General features: G+C 37.6%; 2 protein-coding genes and 1 long non-coding RNA gene across 3 annotated transcripts; all 3 read left to right on the top strand.

The window, feature by feature from the left end:
* The first annotated feature begins 2,444 nt into the window (after positions 1–2,444).
* LOC139193612 (uncharacterized) lies at positions 2,445–5,143 on the top strand. The gene is made up of 5 exons (XM_070816990.1): positions 2,445–2,714; positions 2,852–2,924; positions 3,783–3,847; positions 4,473–4,582; positions 4,711–5,143. The coding sequence occupies exons 1-5, from the start codon at positions 2,598–2,600 to the stop codon at positions 4,916–4,918; spliced, it is 573 nt and encodes a 190-aa protein (XP_070673091.1). The 5' UTR covers positions 2,445–2,597; the 3' UTR covers positions 4,919–5,143.
* A 141-nt stretch (positions 5,144–5,284) lies between these two features.
* On the top strand, positions 5,285–8,086 carry LOC103405024 (triacylglycerol lipase 2). The gene is made up of 10 exons (XM_070816327.1): positions 5,285–5,342; positions 6,015–6,172; positions 6,271–6,381; positions 6,465–6,605; positions 6,704–6,814; positions 6,936–7,079; positions 7,162–7,202; positions 7,356–7,435; positions 7,518–7,613; positions 7,773–8,086. The coding sequence occupies exons 1-10, from the start codon at positions 5,285–5,287 to the stop codon at positions 8,084–8,086; spliced, it is 1,254 nt and encodes a 417-aa protein (XP_070672428.1).
* Positions 8,087–10,982: 2,896 nt separating this feature from the next.
* On the top strand, positions 10,983–13,166 carry LOC114822662 (uncharacterized). The gene is made up of 2 exons (XR_003770797.2): positions 10,983–11,399; positions 12,695–13,166. It is a non-coding gene; the product is annotated as an uncharacterized lncRNA (long non-coding RNA).
* Positions 13,167–13,577: the final 411 nt, after the last annotated feature.

The following is a 13,577-nucleotide window of genomic DNA, read 5'->3' on the forward strand; positions in this document are numbered from 1 at the left end:
TGTATGGCGCAAGTCAAAAGTAGTGGCGAGCACCGCGCACTAAGCCATTTTTATTCAAACCAAAACTCGTCTTTTTATGACTTATTCATATATTTGTATAAATAATTTATTTCGGTTTCCGTAATAAAACAGACTGAAAGTGTTAGATATTTTAATTTTTTAATTTTTTATTTTTCTATTAATTATATGAGAGTGTGACTCCTTCCCCATTCGTTAGTTTCGTTTTGTGTATGACTATGGAGTTTATTTATTCATTAGCTTTAGCACATATAAAAAAGAAAAATTAATGAAAATGTTTTGAAAATTTTGATTTTTAACGATAAAGATAAAATAAAGGATAAAGTGAATAGTGCTAAGATTGACTTTTTAGTATAAAATTGTGGTTTTTCGTTAAAATGAACAGTATCGGGAGTTTTTCGTTAAAGTTCCCTATGAAAAATCCTATTTTAATCTACTTGTTACAAAAGTATAGGAATGCAAGGAATTAGGACATCATTTCTTCCTTCTTTTATATATATATATATATATATATATATATATATATATATTTTTTTTTTATACAAAGAAGAAATACAAAAAGGTAAATATTAATTTGTAGAATGGATTAGGATGTTGGATTGAATTGGACTACAATTCCATTTGGTTTGAAAATGATACTATTTTTATTCCAACGATGATCTTGGTGCTGTGTATGATTCCGGGAGATGAATTTCAAACGCCTCTTTTTTTATTTTAGTTATTTATTTATTTTTTATTTTTTATTTATGGTCGTTAATTGAATATATCAAATGGAACAACGAATATGATGAAACAATAATATGTTAAAGATAAAAATCGTGCATGTTTTTACATGATAAGATTATATTGAAATTGTCGCAAATAATATTATCACCCATGACTATAGGTATCCTACAAGAATTTACATGATAAGATTATATTGAAATTGTCATAAATAATGTTTATTATGTGACGGTTGACTTCTGGGTTAATATGTGGCATGCTTGCAAATATATTATCGAAGGAAAAGTATTTTGGACACAGTTTCTTCGCAAGTCTACAAGACAATCAAAATCCAAAAGAAAAGGAAATACGTAGTGCGCTGATAGAATTTAAAAATAGATTAGTTGGTGATTTTATCACGGCAGGGAACAACAAAATTCATAAAAGTATTCAGCCTCTTTCCCTGACTAACATGGTGTAATTCATTTTCCCTCTTACTTTTGATATCACGCTTTATTTGATTGCTGACGTTTTTATTAGTATTCAGCATATCAATTGGGACTTAAAATAATAAAAATTATTCAGTTTATTGATTCTCAGTTCTCATCCTGAGTGGGAGGTTTATAGCACCCACAAATGGATTATCATTGATCGGTGAATATTTAAGGGGAAGCGTTGTAAATAATAGCTATTATGTGGTTGTTCATTCTTGGTCAGTATGTATTATGTAATTAGATAAGATTTTTTCTATATAAATCTTAAGCCTATAAATAGGCACTCTAATAAGAAGAAAATGACACACAGATTTATCCTCCCAATCTTTCTTATCTCTCTCTGTTGCCTCTTCCTCTAACCCTCTATTTCTAACAGAAATTAAATTTTACTCAATCTTTATTTATTTTTAAGTACCAAGTTAAGTTGAATGTTTGACGATAGGATACTGTTTGTACCAAATTAAGTTGAAGTTGCTATGAGGGATTTTTAGGCTTATAAGGCTTGGATAAAAGTTACTTTCTATGGTACAAGCTACTATTAAAAAGATCATTTGGACTCTCTTGTTTTGGCTTGTCGAGAGTTTTTTTCAAAATCTTGGGAACGCGAGATACATCATGTATGGAGAAAAGTATTTGTTGTTAATAGTCAGGCAAACTATTGTCTCGCTTTTCTTTTTTGACAAACAATAGTATTAGTGAGTTAAATTGTTAGTTGTGGGGAGGGAGATCGATGGGGATTGAACCCGTACTAGAGTGTATAGGCATGATCGCTTTCCACCATTGCGGTAAAGCGTCATCTGCAACTAGTGTCTTGCTTTAGATGTAGGCGATTCTCACGTTAATAGTTCTCCTTATTTAGACAGGTTTTTGGTGTGAATCAACTAGGAATGTCTAGGTGTGAACTTATTGTCGCTTAGTTTTGTTTGGGCTCCGAGTCATGTTTTCGACCAAATAAGAGTTAAACTAATCGCTTGACCTAAACCTATACTCTTTTTCTTACAAAAAAGGAGTAATTGTGAGGGATAATTGAACTTAAGACATCAAATGCAAAAGTGAACACTCTTTAACTATTTGACGTACAAGTCCGTTTCAGACGAGACATGAATTGGATACAAGTTGCCCTTAGTTTGTTTGAACAAGCAAAGTGGGCTTGACAAGGGTCAATAGCCCAGCCCAGACTGATGGTCAAATCTTTCTAAACTTTGGAGCCCAAGTTGTCCCACTGGTTTTGCTTTTTTTACAAGGTATGGACTCTACGGAATCCCATCTGATCTGACCAATAAAAAGCCGCAAAAAATACAACAAAAGAAGAAGGGGAAGCTTTTCAAGCTTTTGCCTCCATTTTCCCCAGAAACTTCGCGGTGGGCACCCCTAGCATGCGCCATGCAGCGCCTTAGAAGCTCAGGGACCGTACTTTCGCGCTCGCAAGCCATAACCCAGTTGAGGAAGAAAGCTTTCAGATCATGGGCTGCCGTTCAGGACACTTATTTTTCCACAAAGGTGCTTGCTTTTCGATTTTTCTCACACATTTTTGGGGGTTTCTGGGAGTTTGAAGTTGTGGGCATCGATTGATTTTTCATGGGTTGTGTTTAATTCTGATGGGTTTTTTGGTTTTTTTTTTTTGGTGAATGTTTTAGGATATATTTGAAAGCCATAAGGTGGTATTTACAGTTGGAACTTCCATTGCATCAGTCGCCACCGCATGGTTTGGTGAGTTCTTGTTTGGCAGCTCTTTAATTTCTCAAATTTGCTTTGCTTTTCTGCATTTTGTTTGTTTGTGATCACCAATTAATCTTCAAATTGATAAACGGTGTGTAAATGATTAGTATTTTGCAACAAATTTAGAGTGATGAATACAAGTTTAGCTAACTCTATGATAATTGGAGTGGCATTTGGCGGTCCACTTTAGTTGCGGGTTGAAATATTCGCAGACGGTGGGTGCAGCGTAATTTGTTTGAAATCCTTAGTTCAAGTTAAGGCATGTATATGTAACCTGCAATTTGCTGATTGTTCTTTACCCTACAAACCCACGGTATTCCCATCTTATTCCAATAAGTTGTGAGGTATAATGTGCAAATTGTAGGGCACATATAAAGTTCCCTTCAACTAACCTTCACAGGACAGGGCAAATAAGTTATGTAAGCTTTAGGGGTGTGAGTGTGACTTCAGTTGGATCTTCAACCGGAGCTCTGGGTCATTCAAACATATTTCATATGTTTACCAAAAGTGGGTATGAATTTGTAATCCGAATTAGAAGTTGGGATAAACACGGAGTGTAGGATGCAAATTTCAAAAACACAATCCTTCTTAGTCATAGATGTTCTAGTTCTAGATTCTGTGAGGTGCTAAACTTATGAAGTTCCGATATAATCATTTGCGGTTTATGTTGTTCTTTGACTAAATTGTTTACTTATAACTAAAGATTCGTTATAATCTAAAAAATTTGGTTCACTAATGCATTAGGGTGCAAAAGTTTTGTTTCAACTTAATTACTGTTGTCTCTCTCAGTAATATGCTCAAAAACATTTTCTTATCTAATAGACTAATGCTCATCTGTTGTGGGTGCAGGCTATACTCTACGCCACGTACATGTATCAAGAGTTGATCAAAGGCTCGAATCAATTGAAAAAGCTGTAAGTACAAAGTCTCATTGAAAGAAAAAGAAAACGACAATATTTTCTATTATCCATGTCGTGTATTCTTGTTTTCATCCCATTTATGTTAATGATTTTGACAGTGGGATAAGGCATCATGTGCGCAAGCTCTCACTCTTAATTTGTAATTAAATTTTGGTTAATGCTATTGCTGGTTATGCTGGTTTGGTATTGCTGTGCTTTGAAAAAAAGCTGCTGTGAGAATAAGCGGCTGTGCTGTGAGAATAAGCGGCTGTGAAATAAAGCCAGTAGAGTGTTTGGTAAACTTTTTTGTGAAAGTGCTTTTGGAAAAAAAATCAGGATGATAGTGTGTCTTTTCATTAAAGGAGCACTGTAACTCCGTGTGCTTTGAAAAAACTGGCTTTTTTTCAAAGCAGCAAATAGCAGCTTCAGCTTTTCTTTTGATTTTCAGCTTATTCTCACAGCAGCTTCCAAAATAAGCTCTTTTTTTTCAGTTTACCAAACACAAAAATGACCCTCAGCTTTTTTTCACAGTGGCTTTTTTTAAAATCACCTCAATCCCAAACGGGGCCTAAGGCTCCCCCTTCTTAATTATCTGTTTATGTTTGTTACATTTGGAGATCTGTTTCTGTTTTTGTGGCAGATGAAAAACAATCATAATCTAGAACAGTCAGAAATTAGAAACATCATGGATTCTGGAACTATAGGTCTTCCTTCATGCATAGCCACTGCAGGAACCACTTTAGTTATCGGGTTTGTACTTCTTTCTAAATTTTTTAATATCCATGTCCGAAATATAATTCCTGCTTTTCTTGTTATGAAACTACAAGTATCAATCTGTTCATGCATTATACACTGACATCATTTTAACCGAACTGCAGCTATGCTTTGGGTTGGCGAGGTGGAAGGTGGTATGCAAATAGGAAGTTCAGAAGGGAGCAGATGAAATTGCTAGGGCAAATTAAACCGAAAAGGTGGCCACTGCTTAGGCGGATAGAACCTAAAGCATGGCAATTCCAATTTCTCAGAAGACCGCTAACCAGACCGAGAACACAAGATAATCATGTCAAAACATCGGAAAAAGGATAAAAAGGCACTCATGCTCCACATAATTTGGAGAATCCCATCTATCTTGTTAGCAAGCAAGCCTCGTGACAGGTTTTTGTTTGCTGAGAAATCCTGAAGGAAAACGGATTGTTGATATAGTTTTATACCGAGGCTTTTTGTACTGGTATTTATTTGGACGGGAAAAATGAAATTATCATAATCGTATGAAGGATTGTGAATCATATGTCAATGAAACGTTTTATAAAACTCTTGGAGTCTCGAATTTGGTATCCTATTGTCATGCGATTGACATTTATAGAGTTCAACAAGCAATTGAAATTTCACGGTCGAGGGTGTGATTTTCATCCTAGTTATTGCACATGGAACAATATCTTAGAATTGTGAGAGATGGGGAAAGAAACACTTTGCTTAAGAAAACCATTTTATGTTAACGACTATAATACAGGTATGCGTGGTTTATGCAAAGAATGGATGCCTCTAATGGGAAAAAACTTGTCTATCCCGGTTGTATACACTTGTTATTTTGTGTCACCTCATTCGAGAGACAAAAAGAACTGGTGTATACAACTAGTGCACCTAAGTTCTTCTCCCGGAAATACAGCGTTGGAGGTTTTACCCCGTTGGCTAAAGCGGAAGAAAGTGTTTGAGCTCTTGTTGGGTTTGGTAGTTTATACCCATGAATGTAGTACATTCTGTGCCTCCGTTGGCAGTACGTCTTCATCTTTTACTAATTAGACAAAAGAAACAGTGACAACATATCAGTCCCTGGGATGACGATGTTTTGGTTTTACATACTTGGATTAGATTTGGATTTATCAATGAAATTCTTGTTAAATTAGGGAATCGTGGCAGCGACGAAATCTAAGGTTAATAACGTTCTTAATTGTATTTAATTAGTGAAAACTAGTGCTCCATCAGCATTAGATGCCTTTGTTGAACCTTAGTTTAATCCATTAAGCAATTTGTATTAGCTCATGTGAACACCCCAGTTCTGTTTTTATCTGGTTTTTTCTGTACTATAAAAATGTCAGAACCTCCAAAGGCGATTTGTACCAGGAAACGATTACTAAACCTATGAAGATGTTGGCTAATAAGATTTTAAGCTGTATTGTTGTAGTTATTCTTGTCTGTGAGTCCGTAGTTGGAACCAGAACAAAGTTGTTCGCAGCTAACAAGGTGCAGGATGCTGCTTCTGCATTGGCTCCGTCTCCCAGTGATGACGGAATCTGTGCAACAATGGTGGCAACACAAGGCTATGCTTGTGAAGAACACACGGTGACATGCCCACATTTTTCGCTCCTCAGTTTGTCAAGAATTTCGAGTCACGGCAAACACTGACTGATGTAACTTGGTTGCATTTTTGGGTCGTGTAGGTGACAACACAAGATGGATACATTCTCAGTATGCAGAGAATTCCAGCAGGGAAGTCAGGGGAGGCGTCGGGGAATGGGGTACCAGTACTTCTGCAACACGGTCTTCTGATGGTTAGTAATTCTGTGCGGTAGTTTTCAGTAGGTTCAGTAAATTTGGAAAATGTAACAGTTTGTTTATGTGGTTTGTTGCGCAGGATGGGATAACATGGCTGCTGTTACCTCCAGGCCAATCTTTGGCATTCCTCTTAGCTGACAACGGGTATGAGGTGTGGATTGGGAACACCCGCGGAACCAAGTACAGCCTCGGACACACATCACTCAGTCCTGATGATCGGGTAACTACTCTGTTCTCCTGAATTTCATGTTTGGTTACATCCAACAACATGAAAATACTCAATAAAACATGTTCACGAGCCATTTTGCTCCTTTCCAGGCTTATTGGGAATGGTCGTGGGATGAACTCGTCGCTTATGATCTCCCAGCTACTTTCCAGTATGTGCGCGATCAAACCGGACAGAAAATTCACTATGTTGGACATTCGCTGGTGAATATCACAGACTCTGCGGCTTTCTTCTCTTCTGCAAACATTTTAAAAGATATATTAAACTTTTGGCAGAGTGTTAATAATATAAACATAGCAATTAAACGACGGATTTATTTTGCAGGGAACATTGGTTGCTTTTGCTGCATTTTCCAAAGACATGCAGCTGAAGAACTTGAGATCAGCCGCCCTACTTAGCCCGATTGCTTACCTTGGTCAGATGCCCTCACCCCTTGCAAGAACAGCTGCTGAAAATTATGTTGCTGAGGTAAAGAACACTTCCTTTTTTCTAGCTGTTTTAGTTTCTTAACAGAATAACTCTTTGACAACCTATTTTCTTCTTTTAACAGGCACTATACGATGCAGATTTTAGACAATTTGATCCAAAAGGGTAACGATTCTTGTTCATCTGTTCCTTATGATTCGCAATCCAGTATTCACTGAAAATTTCCAATTATAAGATCAGAACTTGCATTCTCCCTTGTGTCATGTACCTATTAATTCGACGAACTATACCATTGTTTGTGTTTCCACAATTGAATAGGAAGGCCGCAGTCGAATTTCTGAAGGCTGTCTGCCAGGAACCAGGCGTTGACTGCACCCATTTATTGACAGCGTTCACCGGTAGTACACATGCTCCTAAGATTCTACTACCACTTCAATCATTTCTATATGTACTGACTTGGGAAATTTTTGTAAAATGAAGGGAAAAATTGCTGCTTAAATTCTTCCATAGTAGATGTTTTTCTAGATCATGAGCCCCAGTCAACTTCAACTAAAAACTTGGTCCATATATCCCAGAGTAAGTGTTCTAAATTTTTCATTCACAAACCATCAGTACTTTGAACGTTACAAACTCCGCGACGCTAAAATTAAACTGTAACATCTGCTTAGTGATTAGTGATCCAAATTTGCTCGAAATAGATGCACTCGATATAACATCCTGCGATTTTCTGAACAGTGATAAGAGACGGAATGATTGCAATGTTTGACTACAAGGACGGGAATATGCAGCACTACGGGCAGCCTACTCCTCCAGTGTACAATATGACAAGCATTCCAGATGACCTTCCTCTATTCCTCAGTTACGGAGGAGCAGATGCCCTCTCCGACGTCAAAGATGTGAAGCTGCTGATGAATAACCTCGAAAATCATGACGGAGATAAGCTTGTGCTTCAGTATAGAGACGATTACGCTCATGCAGATTTTGTCATGGGTGAAACTGCTAAGCAAGATGTGTATGATCCTCTCATGGCTTTCTTTAGACTTCAATGAGAATATTTACTTGTGAAACAAGTAATGCCAATTCTCTTATTCTCTTTTCTTCTCCCTCAGATCATATTTCTCCTTGGTTTTGCCCAACCCAAAGGGCAGCGTTGTATTTATCCATACTATATACCGGATTTTTCTTTTACCAACAAAATTCATACAATTACTACCATTTTTATATGGTTCATCTGTACTTTTACGGTTTTACCATGGTGTCTCTAGATCAAAACCCAGTACCTTATTATCTATATATAATATATCGATCTCTAGTTTCTCTATACGGTTGCGTGTTAATATGGGAAATGGTGAATCGGAAAAGTCAGGAATATAGGAGAAAGGGAATGAATATAAAAGATTAACTACTCCTAACCAATCTAATTCATGGGGCTTCAACCATTCTAGACTATGGCTTGTTACATAGGACTCGCAGTTTTTGACTCCGTAAAAGCAAAAGAAGTTAAAAACCGAGAATAATTTAAATATTCGTTCATTGCAAGTAAACGGGGACTTGAAAAAGATAGCTGCCTTGACTCCTACTTTGCATTAATCCACCTCTTTACTATTGGCAGTAATCTAGCCACGACATCATCTGTGAAGAACAACGGCTGCAATCCAGCTGCAATATCATAGGAAGGGGAGAGGGAAGGATCAGAACTATTACAATAATTTAGGGATTGGGGAGTATCGAACCCGAAACGCATGAATATAAACTCAACACCGTACCCATTAGCTAAGACTTTGCTTGTATACACTGTCAATCTTTTTATGTATTAGTTGCAGGAATTACATTGTGTTTTTACATCAGAAAACAATAGCTAAGACTTGGCACAAAACCGAGCGCAATGACGTTCAAGGATTCATACATCACTTAGTGGGATAAGGCTTCTTGTTGTTGTGAAAAACCATAGCTAATTAGAAATTAAAATATTTCACCTTTTTCTTTGAACAAACAAATATTATTTACACCAAGGAGGGATTGAGTGAGCTTAGTCTCACAATGGGCTGACATTAATGTGGTTTAAATTTGCTTTTGCCGAGAATCGAACCTAAGATCTCTCACTTACAAGTGGAGATGAATATCATAAGATCATAATTCTAAGAAACAATATTTCACCCATTTAAAAACAACAAAATTATAAACAATATATTTCGCCCATTCTGCTTCTTATGGCGTTTATAATCTTGTGGCATTGCCGATTGACTGCGGCTTTGCCGTCGGCATTAATCAATTCGCCGGAAAAGGCTTTGGCGTTTATCTTGGCAGACAATAGTTTCGATGTATGGCTTGCCAACAGTCGCGGACACACAACAGTTAATCCAAATTATCCGGTTCGGTTGGCATGCCTTTTCAAATGTTGATCACATCATGCCATCTGCAGATCATAAGCTTAATTATACTAATGACATGTATTACTTCTAATGATAGAAAATCGATGAATGAGACTTGGAAGTATTGAATTATAGGGAACATTGACTTCCCCTAGCTGCCTTCTCCCGAGGAAAGCTGGTAAACATACTAAGATCAGCTGCATTGCTTGCCCCAATTGCTTATCTTGGTCGGATGCGCTCGCCCTTCGTACGAACTGCTGTCGATACGTTTTGCACCAGATTGAATTTAGCTCTGCATTTTCCTTTACACAACTCAATGAAGCTTTTGGTTTATCATATATGGATTCCTCAATTCAATGTGATGAACATAGCAAAGTAACTAAAATTTTGTCTATTATCTTTATCACGGTTGCCTACAATGGGTTTAGAGTAAGTCTCTAAAATTTTGGTTTATCACGGTTGTCTATTATCTTTGTCTAAAATTTTGGTTTACATTTCAAGCATAAATCTGTTTCTTCAACATACGCCCCAGAGAAACTTACCTACAATGGGTTTAGAGTAAGTCTCTTTCAATTCAGTGTTCAGTAATAGCGAGCTGTAAATGCTAATTAAGTGTCTAAAGCACGAGAGAAACTCACCTACAATGGGGATGTCACCATCATTGTTTCTCAAGTCAATCACACTCTGCCATAATGCATCCCTGTTGCGTGGAAGTCGTTCTCCTAAATTACACGAGGAAAAGAAAAAACTAGTATTCGATTTGAAACTTTATCCTACATATCCCCTCTGATTAAATTTAATACTAACAAACTTTCAATTTTTTGTTTCTTGTTGATGGTGGAAAATGGTCACAAAAGGAAACATAGCAATGTACGATTATGTTTTTCCAGCAATAAACATTCAGCACTACAATCAGCCTACTCCTGTGTACAACATGGAAAACATTCCGAAAGACTGTTCCTCTTTTCCTCAGCTATGGAGGGAGAGAACCCCTGTCGAACGTGTTTGATGTGAAGTATATGTTGGACAACCTCAGAGATCATGACAAGGACAAGCTTGTGGCACAATATACGGCGGAGTATGCTCATATAGTCATATGGATTTTCTTATGGCTGAGAATGCCAACCAAGTTGTGAAATCCCGTCCCCGGAATTTCAATATTAATTACGTATTTCGTTATTAAATTTTGTACTTCATGTTTACGTTATTTTTTTAGTTTATTTTAACTCCGATAATTATGAATTCGAATCGTATTATTACAAGGTATGACTTTTTGTAATTAATCTTCTAAGGTTCATAGACCTTTCGAGATCACTACTAATATTTTTGGATAGAGCTTGATCCCACGAGCGCGTAGGCAAAAACCATTTGGAAATCGGAGTTGTAACGAAGGAGATATAAACGTTTAAAGTCAAGGATATTTTTGTCAATTAATCTTCAATTCCAGAAGGCTCCAGCCTTGTCGGAGCAGCAACAGCTGGGATGAAGCCACATGTGTGGCTAGGATGGAAAGGAGAGAAAAGAAAGGAGAGTAAGGGATGGGGAATTGGCCTAATCAGAAACAAGAGGGGAGAGAAAGGAGAGAGAAGGAGGAGCACCGGACGACCTGGACCTTAACCCAATTTTTGGCGATTGTTCCGACGGGTTTTCCGTCGATTTTCCTGCTTTCTTCATCCTCTCACCACCCCCAAACCTAACCACCACATCCCAGCATCCAAATAGAGCCAAAATCGACGAGTTTTCGTCTTGATTTCACGAAGAACACCCGTACAGGTGCCGTGAAACCCGAGCCTTCGATCCACCATTTCTGAAACAATCACCTTCGACTATCACCACCAATCGACACCTCTTGAGCCTAGGAACAAACCCTAAACAAGTTTGGGGGTGGCGGATCATCGAAGTAGACAGATCGAAGTTTACCCTTTTCGGGGTTTTCGACGGTTCGAGGGGTTTTCAGGCCATTTTTCGACCGAACTGAACCTTGGCTCAGGTATAAAAGTGACTCCTCTCCTGATGAGCTACATTTTGGTGTAATTTGAGAATTTTGGAATTTATGTGATTTTTCCGGTGAAGTGTGGCGGCGGCGCGTGGGCCGAAATAGCACTTGGCTTCCCTAAGCTATTTTGGATGCCCCGATTCCATATTTGACATTCGATTGACGAAATTCCAATGTTTGAGTATAATTTTGTTAAGGTCTGCCACTTGAACATTATAGCAATTGATAATCCGACTGTTGGATTGCCACCAAACTTTAGTATGCTATTGTAGATATTATTTGAGGACCTTGAGAAGTTATGAATTGAAAATCCAGTGATTGGATCTTGCAGAGCAAGTTGTGTAGGGTTGTGGACCTTACCATTGACCGATGGTTGACTTTTTATCAACATGTCTTGAATTCTCTTCGTTTGTTGTAGGGGGACAGTTTGAGAGTTTTTTGTTATATATTTTATGGAAAGAATTCTAAATGTGGACTTGTACCTTGTCTTAGGCGACGTTAGCGCGGACTCCAGATGAATGACTTTAATATATGTGATATAGTTATTACCCTAGAAACCTCATGTGCTAGTATACTTTGTGTATACAACATAGATTTCTAAATTATGTTTTATGCTAAATAATTGTTTTTATAAAGTTTACCATCGATCTAGTTTGCTTATTGAAATGTTTATGAATAGTGTTTTAAAATATATACATTTGAAATGTTGAGAATTGTGAGGGCTAGTAGATGACTGTTACCCTAGTGTCATAAGGTTAGGTGACACCGAGTCTGCACCATGTAGCAGTGGTACATGGATGGTCCTGCTTGGTTAATCCGCGATGGGGGACCATACTATTTATGGATCGTGCTTGGTTAATCCACAATGGGTGATCACTTCTTAGCAGTTACAGGAGTGACTCTGCTTGGTTAATCCACAATGGGGGGGTCCCTGCCTACTTGGTTACTTTCTCAGGGGTGGCTCTGCTTGGTTAATCACCTATGAGGGGCAATTTCCTGTTTGGTTACTTTTGTAGGCTTCGGTTGAACTGTGCCACTCTAGCCCTAGTTTTTAGTGTATTTGTGAACGATAGTTTTGGGAATCTTGGTGGATTGAATTAGAAAAGCTATTGGATGTCTGGGTGACTCATTCGGAGGTTTCAGTGACTTGACCTTGATTTCATAAATATGATTTGATGTTTGAGATTTATAAACTGTGATTGATGGTCTGTTTTTATTGATTATTATATACGTTGAATTATTATCACTCACACGAGCTTCGTAGCTTATTCGGGTTGTTGTTTGCCCAGTGCACCATTCCCATGGTGTAGGCACTGAATGTATAGGTGACAGGCCTAAGTAGACCACGAGAAGTCGGTGGAGGTAGCATGGCATAGATCAGAGCCTTGAAGCGTTTAGGTTACTCCTTTATCACCCTTGTACTATTTATTTTGGGACTCTCTTTTGTGCACCATAGGCTTGTCTTGGCCTAATGAGGGCTGTGTATTTTTGCGTACGAACTTGTATGTATCATGTTGGGGTGACCCCACTATCATATTTATTTTGGGATATTGGTTTTAGTATTTCCTTCCGTATCTTACATTAGATTTACCATACTTTACGGTCCCGTGCCACGTGTTGATCCTTGACGTATGTCGGGATCGAGTCGTGACACAAGTCGTCTATGCTCCCCTAATGGATTTCTTCAAGCTGTATTGAGACTTTAACACTTATGTAATTCTTTTTTCTTGCATATGTTAAATTTTAGGAGGTCTTTTTTTTTCCGGTTTCCTTTGCTCTTATTGTACTAACTTGATATTTATTTCGGTGAAATAAATGCTCACCAACAAACTAAAGTTTTGACTTGTTAGGACTTTGTGGCGCGCATTATGGGTCTCACATACCACACACATGACATGTGACTCATTAAAGTTGGACGAGTCATGAGTGACACATGTCGACATCTGGCATAATGCAGAAGAATTACCAGATTAAGTGGATGGTCAAAACAATTAAGGAATTATCTTTACATTAACTTTGATTTAAATCAGATAAAATTATTAGATTTAAGTCAAACATAAATCATGCCAATTAAATAATGCATTTGACCCCTTTTTGAGCAATAATCAAAGTGGTCGGCCAAGTGAAGTGGCATTTGGTTCACATTAAAGATTGATTCTTTCATCAACCAAA

Source organism: Malus domestica, chromosome 17 (genome assembly GCF_042453785.1).
Source record: "Malus domestica chromosome 17, GDT2T_hap1".
NCBI classification, from domain to species: Eukaryota; Viridiplantae; Streptophyta; class Magnoliopsida; order Rosales; family Rosaceae; genus Malus; species Malus domestica.

What these genes read in the sequence shown, in the direction of transcription:
- LOC139193612 (XM_070816990.1), top strand. Translation starts at nt 2,598, where the DNA reads ATGCAGCGCCTTAGAAGCTCAGGGACCGTACTTTCGCGCTCGCAAGCC. An exon ending in AGTCGCCACCGCATGGTTTG is followed by an intron (nt 2,925 to 3,782) that starts GTGAGTTCTTGT and finishes TTGTGGGTGCAG; the next exon opens with GCTATACTCTACGCCACGTA. An exon ending in GGAACCACTTTAGTTATCGG is followed by an intron (nt 4,583 to 4,710) that starts GTTTGTACTTCT and finishes ACCGAACTGCAG; the next exon opens with CTATGCTTTGGGTTGGCGAG.
- LOC103405024 (XM_070816327.1), top strand. Translation starts at nt 5,285, where the DNA reads ATGGGGAAAGAAACACTTTGCTTAAGAAAACCATTTTATGTTAACGAC. An exon ending in CACTCAGTCCTGATGATCGG is followed by an intron (nt 6,606 to 6,703) that starts GTAACTACTCTG and finishes GCTCCTTTCCAG; the next exon opens with GCTTATTGGGAATGGTCGTG. An exon ending in AGACAATTTGATCCAAAAGG is followed by an intron (nt 7,203 to 7,355) that starts GTAACGATTCTT and finishes ACAATTGAATAG; the next exon opens with GAAGGCCGCAGTCGAATTTC.